Source organism: Coregonus lavaretus (genome assembly GCF_964263955.1).
Source record: "Coregonus lavaretus genome assembly, chromosome: 24".
NCBI classification, from domain to species: Eukaryota; Metazoa; Chordata; class Actinopteri; order Salmoniformes; family Salmonidae; genus Coregonus; species Coregonus lavaretus.
In genome coordinates, this window is record NC_140011.1 from 10,044,771 (window position 1) to 10,064,100 (window position 19,330).

Here is a 19,330-nt window from a genome sequence, read left to right on the forward strand (position 1 = left end):
ATGGATTTTAAAGAACTGATTGGGTCTCTACTTGACACCAACAAACGCCCCATAATATCTAGCCCTCTGCCCTCTTTAAATCGTGGCATTGAGTGGTTCAGCAGACTTTTAGCCCTCCATAACTGGCTACAAGACTATTGCAGCTCTGTGGGTGTAACATTTATTGACAATTTTGATACCTTCTGGAAACAAAGCTCGTATTATAAGGAGGATGGGATCCACCCAAATCATTTGGGTTCCTGGATCCTTTCACAGCATTATAAGGCTGTGTTGAGACAATGACTTACCAATGACCCAAGTCCAGCTAATTGTGTCACTGAGTGTTCATAATGATTCAGCAAATGTACATTATCCTAGAGGTTTTTGGAAAACACAATGTAAATAATCTAATTTATGTCCCTCTTACTGCCCGGAATGCCTCTGCTGATCCTACAGCTATTGTATGCAGTACTCATATGCCTATGAACCAGAGTAATACTGTTAGCACTGAGGTGTTGTGCCCTAGTTGGAAGTCCACTGTGTGCAGCTCACCCTGTACTAATAAAAATAACCTGAGTATGTCTACCTTTGTAGTGTGTTTATGTATCCAGGCTCTGTCGCCGCCGGCCGCGACCAGGAGACTCATGGGCGGCGCACAATTGGCCCAGCGTCGTCCAGGGTAGGGGAGGGAATGGCCGGCAGGGATGTAGCTCAGTTGATAGAGCATGGCGTTTGCAACGCCAGGGTTGTGGGTTCGATTCCCACGGGGGGCCAGTATAAAAAAATAATATGTATTCACTAACTGTAAGTCGCTCTGGATAAGAGCGTCTGCTAAATGACTAAAATGTAAAATGTATGTATGCGGATGACTCAACACTATACACATCAGCTACGACAGCGACTGAAATGACAGCAACACTTAACAAAGAGCTGCAGTTAGTTTCAGAATGGGTGGCAAGGAATAAGTTAGTTCTAAATATTTCAAAATCTAAAAGCATTGTATTTGGGACAAATCATTTACTAAACCCTAAACTTCAACTAAATCTTGTAATGAATAATGTGGAAATTGAGCAAGTTGAGGAGACTAAACCACTTGGAGTAACCCTGGATTGTAAACTGTCATGGTCAAAACATATTGATACCACAGTAGCTAGGATGGGGAGAAGTCTGTCTATAATAAAGCGCTGCTCTGCATTCTTAACAGCACTATCAACAAGGCAGGTCCTACAGGCCCTTGTTTTGTCGCACCTGGACTATTGTTCAGTCTTGTGGTCAGATGCTACAATGAGGGACTTAGGAAAATTGCAATTGGCTCAGAACAAGGCAGCACGGCTGGCCCTTGGATGTGTACAGAGAGCTAACATTAATAATATGCATGTCAATCTCTCCTGGCTCAAAGTGGAGGAGAGATTGACTTCATCACTACTTGTATTTGTGTGAGGTATTGACAAGTTGAATGCACCAAGCTGTCTGTTTGAACTGCTGGCACACAGCTCGGACACCCATGCATACCCCACAATAAATGCCACCAGAGGTCTCTTCACAGTCCCCAAGTCAAGAACAGACTATGGGAGGCGCACAGTACTACATAGAGCCATGACTACATCAAGTCAGTCATGCCAGTACTAAAATTAGATTTAAAAAACAGATAAAAATACACCTTATGTAACAGCGGGGACTGTGAAGCAACACAAACATAGACACATGCAAACAAACACACAATAACATACGCACTATACACACATGTACTGTGGATTTTGTGCTATAGATATGTGGTAGTAGAGTAGAGGCCTGAGGGCACACACTTAATATGTTGTGAAATCTGTTATGAACGTATTGTAATGTTTTTAAAATGTATAACTGCCTTAATTTTGCTGGACCCCAGGAAGAGTAGCTGCTGCCTTGACTGCAGCTAATGGGGATCCATTATAAATACAAATACAAATACTCTGTTATCAAGGATTGTCCATGATTAAATTGTTTTTATTAACCATGTGTGATAACGTTATTAGTATGGTACGCTTTTGATGTTTTCATAGCTCTTAACTGAGGACCAACATGAGAACAGGTGCACTTGCTTAATGTTGTTTGTTAATAATTGTGTCTATTGGGGAAGCGGGGTTAAAACCAGGCCAATTTACAGCACAATGAAATCAGTTTAAAAGCACACCAGCAGTACTTTCTTCAACATGAAAAACACTATAATTTATACAGTATGCAAAATGGTAATGACATTTCTAGTCAATTATCTCTTGGGAGCATATTATATATTTATATCATATCTAATTACATTTTTGGTTGTGGGGAATACTAGATGAGAAGCTTATCATAAATCATCCTTACTATGTTATTAGACTTTACACCACTTATTATTCTCTCCCTCCACATTGTAAAAAAGCCAACTTAACCAATTGCTTAATCAGCGTAATTTTGCGATTTGAGTGGACTTCAGAAGGACAAGAATTTGAGCTAATGTGTTAGTGTGTTGAGTCAACAAACTCTGCTCAAAATCAGCTGAATTTAAACAATCTTGTTGAGTGAAATTACAAATTCATGTTTGTTCAAAACAACTCAACCACGCCCATCATTATCATATTTCCCAGCATGCTCACTTTCAGGTTGATTTTCAGAATTGTTTGTTTCAATACCTGTGTTTTTCCATGTACTTTGATTGGTTGATTAATCGTATGCTACACAAACATAAATAACATATATTTTTTAATAATCTAATCATTTAGTAGTTGGACTTATTGCACCTGTTACTGAGATGGCTGTTCCAGTTTATTTGATTAAGGTAGTCTCAATAATCAATATTCTCTACCCTGGCAGTCATTCTGTATGCAGGTTGCGGGTGATTAAAATAGTTGGATATTCTCTCTTTGGCTGGATTGCTATAGTAACTACACATCACTTTGCAAGCCAGCATAATGTGATTTCTTAACCAACAATTTCCGACCACTGTGTTAGGGTGTAACTCTCAAAGAAAATCCTTATGATAAATGTAATGTATTGTCATAAAGCATTTATTTTTAAAGATAACATATTCACTTAGAAGGCTAAAGTACTGAAAACCATTGAATACAACAACCATGACTCTGTCGCTAACAAATGGGTGGTAACTACAATTCACTGGAAAGGCACTCTGGGAAATATGCAAATAAGGTAGAATACATTCTCAAGTTGAATTGTATGTTCACTCAACCTAAAATTCAAAGTTGAGTGAACATACAATTTAACTTGAGAATGTATGTTGGCTCAGCTCTATGCCCAAATGTTGAGCCAACTCACAATTCTATTGCAGCTGGTTGCATTACAATTCTATGTTGAATCAACTTCAACGCTATTGTGTTGAGCAAATTCACAATCCAATTGTACATATACATATATTTTTACAGTGCATCCCTCTCTTCCCTCCTTTTATTGTGAAACCCAGACCCAGGCTACTGGGGAGTTCATCTATCTCTCATTCCCTAACTCCCTCCATCCCTTCATCCCTCCTTCTATCCCTCCCTCCATACTTTTATTGTGAGACCCAGACCCAGGCCACTGGGGGATTCATCCAACTAATTACCCATGGGTCTCCTGTGCATCTGCACCTGGGCAGCGTTGCTCGGCAACACACACACACACAGCGGAAGAGAGGGCGAGGCTGTCTGGAGGAGCGAGAGGGATAACAGGAGGAATAAAGAGGAGGACAGAGTGCACCCCACTTAAAGGCTTTCATGCTCAGTGAGGTGAAAGTAAAATGGCTACTGACCCCTGCTGTGTCACTGTTTAGCGGTCGACATTAGAAGTGTCAAAGTGTATTTTGGCTAGACACCTGAAAACGAATTAAATTTACCACACAGCTAGAATCCAGTGTGGACCACAATGGTAATACATGGCTTTGGCTTTCATCTATATTTAGCATCTATGAGGTTTGTTTGTGAGGATTTCATATTATTTGAATGTAGCATGCCTCAATGTATTCCACTGCATCCACAAAGGATATCCCAACATCACACAATCATTGACAACCTTTAGGTATGTAAATATACAAACTGCTGCTGATTCACCAGCTTTCAGTTGACAGTGACACAGCCCAAGGTCAGAGAAGTGAGATCATAAAGGCACACACACACAAACACAAACACGCTTGTTTTTCTATACTCATGGCGACCCCAAAAATAATTCATATTTTCACTAACCCCTAAACCTTAACCCTAACCTTAACCCATAACCCTTACTCCTAACCCTAAGCCTAACCCCTTACTCTAACCATAATTCTAACCCTAATTGTAACCCTAAACCTAACCCCTGAGCTTAAAATAGCTTTTGTACTCGTGGGGAGGTGGGAAATGTCCCCACGAGGGAGAATGTTCCTTGTTTTACTATCCTTGTGGGGGCTTTTGGGGATTTTAGGTCCCCAAGAGGACAGAAGAACAAGACCACGCACCCTTCATTGGCACTAATCCCTTTCAAACGACATAGCCCTCAGCTCCTCAGCCAAAAGACAGACCTTCACTGTGATAAACGCCCCTCTCTTAGGAGGGCAGACTGGTGATTTACTAGCTGGTCTGTGATACACAAACTTAATGTCACAATATTATGGGAAAAAGGGTTTGGCTTCCATATTTCGAGTGTCACCCAGCTCCCCTCTTTATTTCTACTGTGGGAGGCCATCAACATTTTACAAGTGTCTTTCATTCAGTGTGTTTACCAAGCAGAGTCTCTTCCAAGGACAGTAAAACAATTAATCTATAGCCTTTGGCTAGGTGCAGTTAAAACTTACACCAGGTAGGTGTGTGCTTGTAATTAACACAAACCACGACACCTGTCATCTATTCTCTTATGGCTGGAGCCATCAGGCCAATGAGAAGCCTAGCTGATCATGACCTGTATGGGTTATACTTTACAATACAGAGACAATATTCCATAGTAATAAAAGCTGTATATTCCAATGTAATAGCATGGATATTAAGTAGGTTATTAGTATGGAATAAGGCCTATAAAATGGGACCCCTTGTGAAGCCAAACGGTCGGCTGCACGTCTGTTCCCGGACAAGGGCACCCTGTCCACTGCCACACCACATGTCCTGCTAGCTATAGGGTCATTAGTCCATCAGGACCACTCCTTTATTGCCCACGCTATAGGTAGACAGCCGAGCTCACTGTTGACACTGCAGATCCAGGGATACATAATACAATCACAGACAGCACAGAGATCACACACTAAACACTGGTGGGGGTTACTGCACCTAGTACCTAACCAAGGTACAGAGAGAGCGTTAGAAGGAGAGAGAGAGCAAGAGAGAGAGAGGCATCCTCTGAAATTGTAAAGAAGTGAAGTAAAGGTGAATATCCTACATTAAACATGCATTGACTGTAAAGTTGACAATAGTGCATTGTCACATCTTCACGTTTGTTTTGTGCTTGACCTTACCTCGTACGTCTGCAGAGAAACGGGCTGAATGTCTGGAGACAAAGAGCTTGAGTTCCTGGTCTAGGTTACAGTCGATGAGGTTGGTGTCCCATGAGCGAATCCCTGCACAGAAAACAAAACAAAAAGATCAAGGAACAGAAAGACATCAGTGCAAAAACGCACTATTTCTATCACTAGGCTAGCCAGGCAGAGGCTGGCACACTATGAATATTCCCCATACATGTTGCATCAAGGGCCTTCCCAGCTAGCACATAACGTTCTGAGAACCATATGTTTCTTAGAGCTTGGTGAGAGCGTGGTTGTCCTATAGATATTTTGAATACAACCTTCCAACAACGTTCTAGGAATGCTGCAGGATACCCAGCTGGCACATAATGTTCTGAGAACCATATGTTTCTTAAGTGGGAATTTCAGTACTTCAGCATAACATTTCCTACAGGTTTCCTCATGGTTCTATTTAAAGTCATGTTCTCAGAATGTTCAGACAATGTTAAGAAACAATGTTCTTCTGTTGGAATTTCAGTACTTCAGCATAATGCTTTCTGCAGGTTTCCTCATGGTTATATTTAAAGTAATGTTCTCAGAACATTAAGAAAACGTCCCATAAAAAACACAAGAAAACATTAGTAATGTTCAAAGAACGTTCTAAGAATGTTATTTAAAAACATTACATTCCGTTCTCAGCATCAACAAAACTCTCTCTATCGTCAATCTTGTTAAGTGTGTTCAGGTGTGTTGGCCGCGCCCACTAATTGGCCACACCTGATCTTAATGAGCATTTGTTTCCTTTGAAATGGGGTCTGTTTGAATAGACTAAAATGAACAGCTTTGTATGAGTTAAAAAAACATGTAATGCTAGCTCCATCCTGGTGGTGCAGTGGATAGAGAACAGGAGATCATAGATTTGAATTTCACTGACGCCGTGCCACAATAAAACATTTATGTGTTTGCATGATTAATGCCTAAGCATATGAATTTCCATGTGTCCTATCTGTGCCTGGAGTTCAAAACCGTTAACCCAAACTAAGCTAGCAGTGTTATTAAAAGACTAATTGAAACATGTTCTCAGAACATTATTTAATTACCTTCAAATAACCTATAATTTCTGTTCTCAGAAGGTAAATAAAACCTCTCAGGAAAGGAAAACGTTCTCAGAACCTCCCTGCAACATAAAAATTAACATTCTCAGAACAGACTACATTTTCTCTTACATTCTCAGAACATTAAAAAAACATTCAATTTTAACCGGTCAGGTAACACATAGCTTCATTCCCAGAACCAATGAGAAACCAAAAATGTACATTCCCACAACTTCCAAGGAACCAAATGTGTTAGCTGGGTTGGCAACAGGTTCAGATTTGTTCAATGTATAAGTCTCAATGTTGTCACCAGCATCTATTAAACGTTGGTCTCACTCTTCCAGTTCATTGGGCCTGTCCTAGAATGAAAACATACCATTTGGCATGAGAGAGGAAATATATAACAGGAAATATCTATAAAGTGCATTAGCTTCAGTTTGCCAGGGGCTGTGGGTGGTGCTGCTGGCCAAGGCTGAGTCATGATAACCAGGGTTTAATCAATCAATCAAATGTATTTATAAAGCCCTTTTTACATCAGCAGATGTCACAAAGTGCTATACAGAAACCCAGCCTAAAACCACAAATAGCAAGCAATGCACTGCTGCTTACTGTAATGAAACTAGGTTTGTTTAAACTCTGATGAACTTTATTGGAAAATAGAAAACTTTCCTGTATTTCTCAAATACAAAACCACACCAACGCAAGCTCAATATATATATATATATATAATAAACAGTAACAACATTGACCCCACAATGCAGATAACAACCAGTAGGCCTATAGGACAAAATAAGGTGCAACATGTATTGACGAGCAGTCTGGACACAGTCAGGGCCTGGGATAACATCATGGATGTGGTGAAGACACATGCAAAAGAAAAGGAGAGCGGCACACTCTAGGAGCTCAGATGCAATCATTTAATTACTTAATAACCAACGTTTCGACAGACAAGCTGTCTTCAGCAGGGTATAATGACAAACACTGCGGGTCACTCGTTTTATATAGTGTCAAAGGACACACACAGGTGTCTGTAATCATGGCTGGGTGTGGCCTGATATCATTGGTTCATTCACAGATAAACAGAACATAGAAAAAACATGAATAGATAGCATACGATCATAGATACAACTACATAGGCGAAGACACAAACAGGTGAAGGCAGAAACAGTAGAAAGCCAAAGGGTGAAGCCTGGTCTGCGCTGACCGATTCATCAGGAGAGAAAAATGCCCTGCTAGAAGATGACGAAGTGTTCCTGGAACTGTGTGCACAGCATGATGCAGCTGTATCCAATTCCTGATTGATATCTGACATGACCCATTCAAACCACAGAGATTTAACAACACATGCAACAAGTTAAGTACGTTTTTTCGATTAAGTTACTTCTCACATAATAGGCTACGCAATCAAACACATAGTAATAATAATAATAATAATAATAATAATAATATGAATAATAATATGAATAATAATAAAGTAATAATAATAGGTTTATAAACAAATGTCTAGTTTTCCCTTTCAAAATCCCCAAGGGAATGTATGTAAAGTATGCATTTGTGGCATAAGCATATGAACAGATTTGTCATCATAATAATAATTAGCCTATGTCTGAAAACCTCTTCAAAATATAGTAGGCCCCATCTAATAAGCATAAACAGTAATTGAATGAATATGGCCTAAAATATGAACGCGTTGGATTCTATCATATGTTGTTTTTATAATCCATGCAATTCTGTTAATAGTGTGTTGATACTGTAAACAATAAAAGACAGGAGAAAACCATGGCATTAATCACTCCTGTGCAGTAGGCCTCAGCAGGTTTTTCAATGCGCCTTTGTTCCACAAGTTTACGAAACATGGTGCTGTCATCCGCCCACACATTTCTTCTTCCGCCACAGTTTCTTCTTCTTGTCATGCCAACCTGTATGCCCACACAGGACCCAGCCAATGCTGACAGACGACACACGCACAGTCATTCCGAAACGCTCTTTTTGTTTGAATAGCGCTCCCTAAGACTTTCCGTAGGGACCGCAGTGCGGAGTGGGCCACGCCTACATGCCGGTGTCGGATGAGAGAGAGCGGGATACAGGAATGAGAAAGCAAGGATGAGGAATGGGATGGGTCGCGTTGGGGCGGGCAGGGTGAATGATTTAAGATGCAGCAGCAAGAGGAGGGTTATCACGCATGTACATAAAGCAACATCCTGTTCAAAAGATGGAACTATTGGAGTGCGCGCACCTGCCAATAAGTAGCCTAGCCAACACCCTGCTTTGTTGTTCTGTAGGCACAGTGGAACAAATGCTGTCTCAGTAAGTGCGAATGCAAAGTGAAGCAAGGCTATATAACAAATATATACCTTTTTATGGTTTACGCATGGTTAAAGGGGACAATATAGGCTTGGACTCCTCTATAACAGTAGGCCTATGAATTCATTTCCGACAACGAAACAACGGATGCACTAAACCAAAACAAGATAAATGCATTGACGCGGTGGTCTATACCCTGCCCCTGGTCCGCATCACATCCCCAAGAAAAGCAATAACATGTCTTATTGACGCACAATAAGAATGCTGAATCATTCCCGAATCCCGACAGTTTTTCCACGTGTGTGACTGATTTAAAGTAACACTGCAGAATATATTATGTTATGGAAAGGTATAGCCTGCAGTCCTATAGAAACGGTGGATGGAGGAAGGGAGGATAGGTGAGGGGAAAGGGTGTTGAGGTGTGGACCGATGCCATCTGTTTGATTTGCGCTAACCACAGATTTTCAGATACCACACTGGGAGGGGCCGTGCGCGCAGCCAGCAATATCACATCACTTTAACATCACATCTACAACACAATCATTTTCACGTTTTTCTGGTTGCCTGATAGCTTTATAGCCTATAATGGCTATGGAAGTGGATGCATCCAAAATGAGATAGGCTACTTTACGCATAACACTAAGTTACAAAAACGTGAATCCAGACTTGGCGCATGATGTAGGCCTAGGCTAGTTATTCTCACCATATTCCAAATAAGATAGAAAGTATAGTTGTAGCCTATGACAAAGCATTCAGCACATAGTGCTGCTGCTGCCGCTACCATCATAGGCTAGCCTACACCACATCCTCAAAATCGGACTACGCTATCGCATTCCTCAGTGTTCTTACCTTTTTCTATATCCGCAATGGCACACTTCAAGTGATCCTCCGTGACCATTTCCCCAATAACCACAAGCAGGTAAAATTTGTTGTCAACAAAACGGTGGGAGAGACTCGCGGACGTAGGGGATGCCATAACGTTACTGGAGCTGCTTAAAGTCTCAATCTCTGCGGATTCCACAAGCGTCGCCATCCTCGCATCCACACCAGGCAGCACACGTCCCTGTCCGGCTACGGAGCTGAGTGATAGTCACCAGACTTACAGTACGCCGTGAAAGGAGTGGTCCTGCTTTTATACCCCTAGACATTGTGTCATGATCTGTAACCGGGGGAGGAGCGGGACACGAGAAATCGGTGCTCTGGTGCGCTCGTGCTCTCATGCGCACTCCCTGGACTCTGATTAGAAAACGGTATATTATTTATTTTTGTGTAGCATAAAATGTATTAACCAATCAATGTAAATGCAAAAACACATATATTAAAGTAAAACAAACAATTCTGAAAATCTCACTGCAATAGAGCATGCTGGGAAATATTATATATTGTTCTATGTATTCTTGCCTACCAAAGAATCATCAAAGAACCCTTTTTTCCAAAACTTCGGATAGTGTTACTAGAACCTGCATAGTTTTAGTTATGCTGAATTCCAAATCTACCCCCAAACATTTACCTCTACACTGTAAACCCCAAGGCATTTTTTACTCCAATACTTCTAGTAAATTAAACTCAAAGTCAATAAAAAGTCATTATTATTTAAAATGTTTATGTGGTACTGACTCAAAACTAAATGAGAAGTCACATCCAACTAAAAAAAAATGTAAGTTACAGTTGAAGTCGGAAGTTTACATACACCTTAGCCAAATACATTTAAACTCAGTTTTTCACAATTCCTGACATTTAATCCTAGTAAAAAATCCCTGTTTTAGGTCAGTTAGGATCACCACTTTATTTTAAGAATGTGAAATGTCAGAATAATAATAGAGATAATTATTTATTTCAGCTTTTATTTCTTTCATCACATTCCCAGTGGGTCAGAAGTTTACATACACTCAATTAGTATTTGGTAGCATTGCCTTTACATTGTTTAACTTGGGTCAAACGTTTCGGGTAGCCTTCCACAAGCTTCCCACAATAAGTTGGGTGAATTTTGGCCCATTCCTCCTGACAGAGCTGGTGTAACTGAGTCAGGTTTGTAGGCCTCCTTGCTCGCACATACTTTTTCAGTTCTGCCCACAAATGTACTATAGGATTGAGGTAAGGGCTTTGTGATAGCCACTCCAATACCTTGACTTTGCTGTCCTTAAGCAAGACTTCCCCCTTTTTCCTCCAAACATAACGATGGTCATTATGGCCAAACAGTTCTATTTTTGTTTCATCAGACCAGAGGACATTTATCCCAAAAGTACGATCTTTGTCCCCATGTGCAGTTGCAAACCGTAGTCTGGCTTTTTTATGGCGGTTTTGGAGCAGTGGCTTCTTCCTTGCTGAGCGGCCTTTCAGGTTATGTCGATATAGGACTCGTTTTACTGTGGATATAGATACTTTTGTACCTGTTTCCTCCAGCATCCTCACAAGGACCTTTGCTGTTGTTCTGGGATTGATTTGCACATTTCACACCAAAGTACGTTCATTTCTAGGAGACAGAACGCATGTCCTTCCTTAGCGGTATGATGGCTGCGTGGTCCCATGGTGTTTATACTTGCATACTATTGTTTGTACAGATGAACGTGGTACCAAGGATGAACCAGACTTGTGGAGGTCTACAATTTTCTTTCTGAGGTCGGCTGATTTATTTTGATTTTCCCATGATGTCAAGCAAAGAGGCACTGAGTTTGAAGGTAGGCCTTGAAATACATCCACAGGTACACCTCCAATTGACTCAAATTATGTCAATTAGCCTATCAGAAGCTTCTAAAGCCATGACATCATTTTCTGGAATTTTTCAAGCGTTTTAAAGGCACAGTCAACTTAGTGTATTTAAACTTCTGACCCACTGGAATTGTGATACAGTGAATTATAAGTGAAATAATCTGTTTGTAAACAATTGTTGGAAAAATGACTTGTGTCATGCACAAAGTAGATGTCGTAACTGACTTGCCAAAACTATAGTTTGTTAACAAGACATTTGTGGAGTGGTTGAAAAACAAGTTTTAATGACTCCAACCTAAGTGTATGTAAACTTCCGACTTCAACAGTACCATTTTGTAGCTCTGTGTCTCTGCTTTTATCCAATGTAATAAACACAATTTCAAATTTTGCTACATAAGGCCCGAATCAAGGCGGTCGGTCACATTTATTTTTTTCATGCCACCATTCTAGTAAACTATGGATTGAAATTCATGAAATGGTATTGTGCTTATCATTTTAATTCCGATCATAACTATTTTATTAAAATTATTATTCACTTGGCCAAATATTATATTCACAAATGTAAATGGGGTGGGAAAATTCCTTATTTTGTTTAATTGAACTGTTACAATTTTATAAATCCCTCAAACTTGTGAAACTTACAAAGTTGGAAATATTATTAGAAGTAATTTCTCTGAATGACTGTTAATGTCTCATTGCCTTGTCACATCTAAAGATGTCCTGAATTATTATTCGTTCTTTTTTTTTGGGGGGGGGGGGGGGGGGGGGGTGTCGCCTGGTGTTTTATTATTATTATTATTTGTATTTTTTATTGTATACACAGGAATGTCCCTGTATTGATGTGTAATATTGGTATTATTGTTGCAATAAAAAAATGTTTTGCACACTTCCTCAATTCAGATATTATTGCGACACTATCTATACCAAAGATGGTTTGGTATGGTTAAGAAACTGTCAATTTATTGAAAAAAATAAAGAATTACACGGGGCAGTTTTGAAAACTCATCCCGTCCGAATCATCCTCTGGAATAATGGACATTCTGGGGTAATAATTACATAACCAACGTTCTCTAGTAATACTAGTCCTGTACGGATAGGGCTATAGACTGACCAGGTGAAAGCTATGATCCCTTATTGATTTCACATGTTAAACCAACTTCAATGAGTGTAGATGAAGGGGAGGATACAGGTTAAAGAAGGATATTAGGAAGATGTTCTTAATGTTTTGTACACTCAGTGTAGATATTTTCAGTTTGTGAGTGTGTGATATGGCTGTTAGAGACATTTTTATTTCATCATTATAAAGAAGACTTTTATAAACAATGGCAACACTGCCATGTTGCACTGAGCCACATCAGTGTCTGACTTTCGGATGTCGCAGATGGTTGCTTTCGCCTTACCACTCAAACGAGCCCAGTGACTTGACAGCGTTTACACTTTTCAGACAGAGCCAGAGAGGTTGTTTGGAAGGGGCTGTGCAGACTAGGAGTGCTAATCTAGGATCAGTTCCCTCCTGTTGAAGTAATCTTATTCATTATGATCTAAAAGGCTAAACTGATCCCAGATCTGTCATGTAAATACAGGCCCAGGTCTGGGTTGGAGCGGGCTGGGCATGGTCATTTTGTCTTTAGGCCACTGGAGTCCTAGGATGATACAGCACATCAAACATTCATCACCCACAGCTGGGAAAGTATGAACACATTAGATATGCAACAAGCTGTCACTGTCAGTCTCCCTCCTACTCTCCTGGTCTCCCAGACACAGACATGGGGAGGAGGAATGGAGAGGGGCGGAGGGAGGGCGGGAGTGTGTGTAGTGGGGGAGGGGTGTTTGGGGGGTGGTGGAAGGATTTTAATAAGTAAAGACGCAGGTCTGTGAGAGAGCGTGTCAAATTATCCTACTCCTCTCCTAATTCACCAAGAAGAGTCTGTCAACGGAAATCAAATGTAATGATGAGTTGATACTAATTATAGGGAATTGAAGCATCCGTCCACACGATGCACACCATATAAACTCAGCAAAAAAAAACGTCCCTTTTTCAGGACCCTGTCTTTCAAAGATAATTCGTAGAAATCCAAATAACTTCACAGATCTTCATTGTAAAGGGTTTAAACACTGTTCCCCATGCTTGTTCAATGAACCATAAACAATTAATGAACATGCACCTGTGGAACGGTCGTTAAGATACTAACAGATTACAGACGTTAGGCAATTAAGGTCACAGTTATGAAAACTTAGGACACTAAAGAGGCCATTCTACTGACTCTGAAAAACACCAAAAGAAAGATGCCCAGGGTCCCTGCTCATCTGTGTGAACGGGCCTTAGAAATGCTGCAAGGAGGCATGAGGACTGCAGATGTGGCCAGGGCAATAAATTGCAATGTCCATACTGTGAGATGCCTAAGACAGAGCTACAGGGAGACAGGGCGGACAGCTGATCATCCTCGCAGTGGCAGACCACGTGTAACAACACCTGCACAGGATCGGTACATCCGAACATCACACCTGCGGGACTAGGTACAGGATGGCAACAACAACTGACCGAGTTACACCAGGAACGCACAATCCCTCCATCAGTGCTCAGACTGTCCGCAATAGGCTGAGAGAGGCTGGACTGAGGGCTTGTAGGCCTGTTGTAAGGCAGGTCCTCACCAGACATCACCGGCAACAACGTCACCTATGGGCACAAACCCACCGTCGCTGGACCAGACAGGACTTGCAAAAAGTGCTCTTCACTGACTAGTCGTGGTTTTGTCTCACCAGGGGTGATGGTCGGATTCGCGTTTATCGTCGAAGGAATGAGCGTTACACCGAGGCCTGTACTCTGGAGCGGGATTGATTTGGAGGTAGAGGGTACGTCATGGTCTGGGGTGGTGTGTCACAGCATCATCGGACTGAGCTTGTTGTCATTGCAGGCAATCTCAACGCTGTGCGTTACAGGGAAGACATCCTCCTCCCTCATGTGGTACCCCTCCTGCAGGCTCATCCTGACATGACCCTCCAGTATGACAATGCCACCAGCCATACTGCTCGTTCTGTGCGTGATTTCCTGCAAGACAGGAATGTCAGTGTTCTGCCATGGCCAGCGAAGAGCCCGGATCTCAATCCCATTGAGCACGTCTGGGACCTGTTGGATCGGAGGGTGAGGGCTAGGGCCATTCCCCCCAGAAATGTCCGTGAACTTGCAGGTGCCTTGGTGGAAGAGTGGGGTAACATCTCACAGCAAGAACTGGCAAATATGGTGCAGTCCATGAGGAGGAGATGCACTGCAGTACTTAATGCAGCTGGTGGCCACACCGAGATACTGACTGTTACTTTTGATTTTGACCCCCCCTTTGTTCAGGGACACACTATTCCATTTCTGTTAGTCACATGTTTGTGGAACTTGTTCAGTTTATGTCTCAGTTTTTGAATCTTGTTATGTTCATATAAATATTTACACGTTAAGTTTGCTGAAAATAAACACAGCTGACAGTGAGAGGACGTTTATTTTTTTGCTGAGTTTTTTTCCTTTATCAGGTGAATCGCAGGCTCTTTGGGGAATCCCTTGTCTTGCCACGCCCCTTTGCCCCAGTTACACAATAAGAGAATGCACTGTAGAGGTAGGGTGCAGGAAGAGCTGCAGGTATAGCCTACACATTGGAGCAGGTTGAAATCACCATTCAAGAAACATTCATTCACGTTGATACCTTGGTCTTTATACATTTTCTAACCCTTATTTTAAAAAATTGGCAAATAGGATCATACATTTAGAGAGGTTATATGAAGAAGTTATACACAAGAGAGGTTATATGATGCAGTTTACTCTCTGATCTTCCTGCACCTTAGCTTCCTTATCAGGTGGATTGCTGTAGATTTCTCCAGTGTCTATGTTGAATAACATATCTGACCTCAGAGGCAGGGTGTCGTTTCTATGGTTCCTTGGTCAGGTGGCGGCTATCTGTCCTGCCTTAGTGTCAGAGATTAAGACCTCATCACCATGGCGCCACGCACCGCAGGACGATTAGAGAGACAGGAGGGGTTTGTGGGTAGTAATAATAATAATATAATATGCCATTTAGCAGACGCTTTTATCCAAAGCGACTTACAGTAGTGCTCTCGAAGCTATCTCTAAGTGCTGGTGATGGAGAGGAGGTCTCATCAGTATCCTGCTGTGATTAATGTTGATGAGGATTTGGGTCTGTTACAGTTCAAGAGTTCAGGCAGACACAGTAGGCCTACAGTAAGTAGACATATATACGATAGTCTACTTTCAGTTATTATGATGTTGAGATATTCAAATACAGTGTAAGGCTGTCTAATGCTTGTACAGTAAGGACATCTCAGATCTGTAGCCTATTTTTCGTTGGTTGCTGAGCTCCTGCCCTGCTGCTGTAGTTTCCTTAAGTACAGTGCATTCGGAAAGTATTCAGACCCTTTCACTTTTTCCACATTTCGTAACGTTATAGCCTTATTCTAAAATTAATTTTAAAAAAACAATTTCCTCATCAATCTACACACAATACCCCATAATGACAAAGCAAAAACAGGTTTTTGACATTTTTCCAAATGTATAAAAAATTAAAAACTTAAATATCACATTAACATAAGTATTCAGACACTTTACTCAGTAATTTGTTGAAGCACCTTTGGCAGCGATTACAGCCTCGAGTCTTCTTGGGTATGACGCTAGAGGCTTGGCACACCTGTATTTGGGGAGTTTCTCCCATTCTCCTCTGCAGATCCTGTCAAGCTTTGTCAGGTTGGATGGGGAGCGTCGCTGCACAGCTATTTTCAGGTCTCTCCAGAGATGTATGATTGGGTTCAAGTCCGGGCTCTGGCTGGGCCACTCAAGGATATTCAGAGACTTGTCCGAAGCCACTCCTGCGTTGTCTTGGCTGTGTTCTTAGGGTCGTTGTCCTGTTGGAAGGTGAACCTTCACCCCAGTCTGAGGCCTTGAGCGCTCTGGAGCAGGTGTTCATCAAGGATCTCTCTGTACTTTGCTCCGTTCATCTTTTCTTGGATCCTGACTAATTTCCGCTGAAAAACATACCCACAGCATGATGCTGCCACCACCATGCTTCACCGTAGGGATGGTGCCAGATTTCCTCTAGACGTGACGCTTGGCATTCAGGCCAAAGAGTTCAATCTTGGTTTCATCAGACAGAGAATCTTGTTTCTCATGGTCTGAGAGTCCTTTAGGTGCCTTTTGGCAAACTCCAAGCGGGCTGTCATGTGCCTTTTACTGAGGAGTGGCTTCCGTCTGGCCCCTCTACCATAAAAGCCTTATTGGTGGAGTGCTGCAGAGATGGTTGTCCTTCTGGAAGGTTATCCCATCTCCACAGAGGAACTCTGGACCTCTGTCAAAGTGACCATCGGGTTCTTGGTCACCTCTCTGACCAAGGCCCATCTCCCCCGATTGCTCAGTTTGGCCAGGCGGCCAGCTCTAGGAAGAGTCCAAACTGGTTCCAAACTGATGGAGGCCACTGTGTTCTTGGGGACTTTCAATGCTGCAGATATTTTTTAGTACCCTTCCCCAGATCTGTGCCTGAACACAATCCTATCTTGGAGCTCTACGGACAATTCCTTCTACCTCATGTCTTGGTTTTTGCTCTGACATGCGCTGTCAACTGTGGGACATTATATAGAAAGGTGTGTGTCTTTCCAAATCATGTTCAATCAATTGCATTTACCACAGGTGGACTCCAATCAAGTTGTAGAAACAGCTCAAGGATGATCAATGGAAACAGGATGCACCTGAGCTCAATTTCGAGTGTCATTGCAAAGGGTCTGAATACTTGTATAAATAAGGTATTTCTGTTTTTAATTTTTAATACATTTGCAAAAACTTCTAAAAACCTGTTTTCACTTCGTCATTATGGGGTATTGTGTGTAGATTGATGGAACACATATTTTAATCTATTTTAGAATAAAGCTGTAACGTAACAAAATGTGGAAAAAGTGAAGGGGTCTGAATACTTTCCGAATGCACTGTATATCTACTCCTCCCCACAATCCTTGTGCTGTGACCTACTTAAAGCATTGCAGCACTGTAAGTCGCTCTGAATAAGAGCAACTGCTAAATGACTAAAATGTTAATGTTAATGTAAAGTGAAAACGACTTATTTAAATATTTTACTTACATGGTTAACTCCTGTTTCCCTTCGCCCAAGGGACTGCGTCTGTCTGCATCTTGTCTGAGCAAAAGTATGTGGACGCCTGCTCGTCGAACATCTCATTACAAAATCATGGGTATTAATATGGATTTGGTCCCCCCTTTGCTGCTATAACAGCCTCCACTCTTCTGGGAAGGCTTTCCACTAGATGTTGGAACATTGCTGCAGGGACTTGCTTCCATTCAGCCACAAGAGCATTAGTGAGGTCAGGCACTGATGTTGGACGATTAGCCCTGGCTCGCAGTCGGCTTTCCAATTCATCCCAAAGGTGTTCGATAGGGTTGAGGTTAGGGCTCTTTGCAGGCCAGTCAAGTTCTTCCACACCGATCCCAACAGACCATTTCTGTATGGATCTCACTTTGTGCATGGGGGCATTGTCATGCTGAAACAGGAAAGGGCCTTCACCAAACTGTTGCCACAAAGTTGGAAGCACAGAATCATCTAGAATGTCATTGTATGCTGTATCGTTAAGATTTCCCTTCACTGGAACCATGAAAAACAGCCCCAGACCATTATTCCTCATCCACCAAACTTTATAGTTGGCATTATGCATTCGGGCAGGTAGCGTTCTTCTCCTGGCATCCTCCATACCCAGATTCGTCCGCCGGACTACCAGATGGTGAAGCGTGATTCATCACTCCAGAGAACACATTTCCACTGTTACAGAGTCCAATGGTGGCGAGCTTTACACCACTCCAGCCGACGCTTGGCATTGCGCATGGTGATCTTAGGCTTGTGTGCAGCTGCTCGGGAATGGAAACCCATTGCATGAAGCTCCCGACGAACATTGTGCTGACGTTGCTTCCAGTGGCAGTTTGGAACTCGGTAGTGAGTGTTGCAACAGACGCTTTTTACGTGCTACACGCTTCAGCACTCGGCGGTCCCATTCTGTGAGCTTGTGTGGCCTACCACTTCGCGGCTGAGCCGTTGTTGCTCCTAGACGTTTCCACTTCACAATAACAGCACTTACAGTTGACTGGGGCAGCGCTGGCAGGGCAGAAATTTGAATTGACTTGTTGGAAAGGTGGCATCCTATGATGGTGCCACCTTGAAAGTCACTGAGCACTTCAGTAAGGCTGTGTGCTCGATTTTATACATCTGTCAGCAACAGGTGTGGCTGAAATAGCCGAATTCACTAATTTGAAGGGGTGTCCACATAATTTTGGATATATAGTGTATCAATCCATGTCAACAGTAAATAAAATACAGGAAAAAAACTAATCAAATAATTTCCCATTACATTGCCAGACCTGTTTTATCAAGGCATGCGTCACAGGCACCCTGCTATGCCTGCTCTTTAATGTATGTGTGTATGTGTGTGTGTGTGTGTGTGTGTGTGTGTGTGTGTGTGAGTGAGTGCTTGTGTGTGTGTGTGTGTGTGATTGCATGTGTGTGTGTGTGTGCGTGTGCGTGTGCGTGTGCGTGTGCGTGTGCGTGCGTGTGTGTGTGTGTGTGTGTGTGTGTGTGTGTGTATGTTGAAGGTAACCCCTCAGTGTTAGTCCACCCTCCTGCTGAACTCGGTGTTGTGTCTGCACATCTTTCTGTACTGGGGACATGTTTCTGTACTGGGGACTGAGCTGTGTTTGGCTGGACTGACTAGTAGTGGTGTAAAAATACTTAAGTAAATATACTTTAATGTACTACTTAAGTCGTTTTTTTGGGTATCTATACTTTACTTTACT

The 19,330-nt window shown here is 42.0% G+C and overlaps 1 protein-coding gene across 1 annotated transcript in view; it reads right to left on the minus strand.

Annotated features, from left to right (window-relative positions):
* LOC311099783 (microtubule-associated protein 1B-like) overlaps positions 1-9,895 on the minus strand; it is a gene marked incomplete at its 3' end in the record, with an annotated part of 59,317 nt that extends 49,422 nt beyond the window's left edge. Inside the window, exons 1-2 of the mRNA XM_084140530.1 lie at positions 9,634-9,895; positions 5,402-5,503 (exon numbers count right to left, since the gene is read on the minus strand). Coding sequence (XP_083996656.1) covers positions 5,402-5,503; positions 9,634-9,817 — 286 coding nt within the window. The 5' untranslated portion in view covers positions 9,818-9,895. The remainder of the gene's footprint in view (positions 1-5,401; positions 5,504-9,633) is intronic.
* Between the last annotated feature and the right edge of the window lie 9,435 nt (positions 9,896-19,330).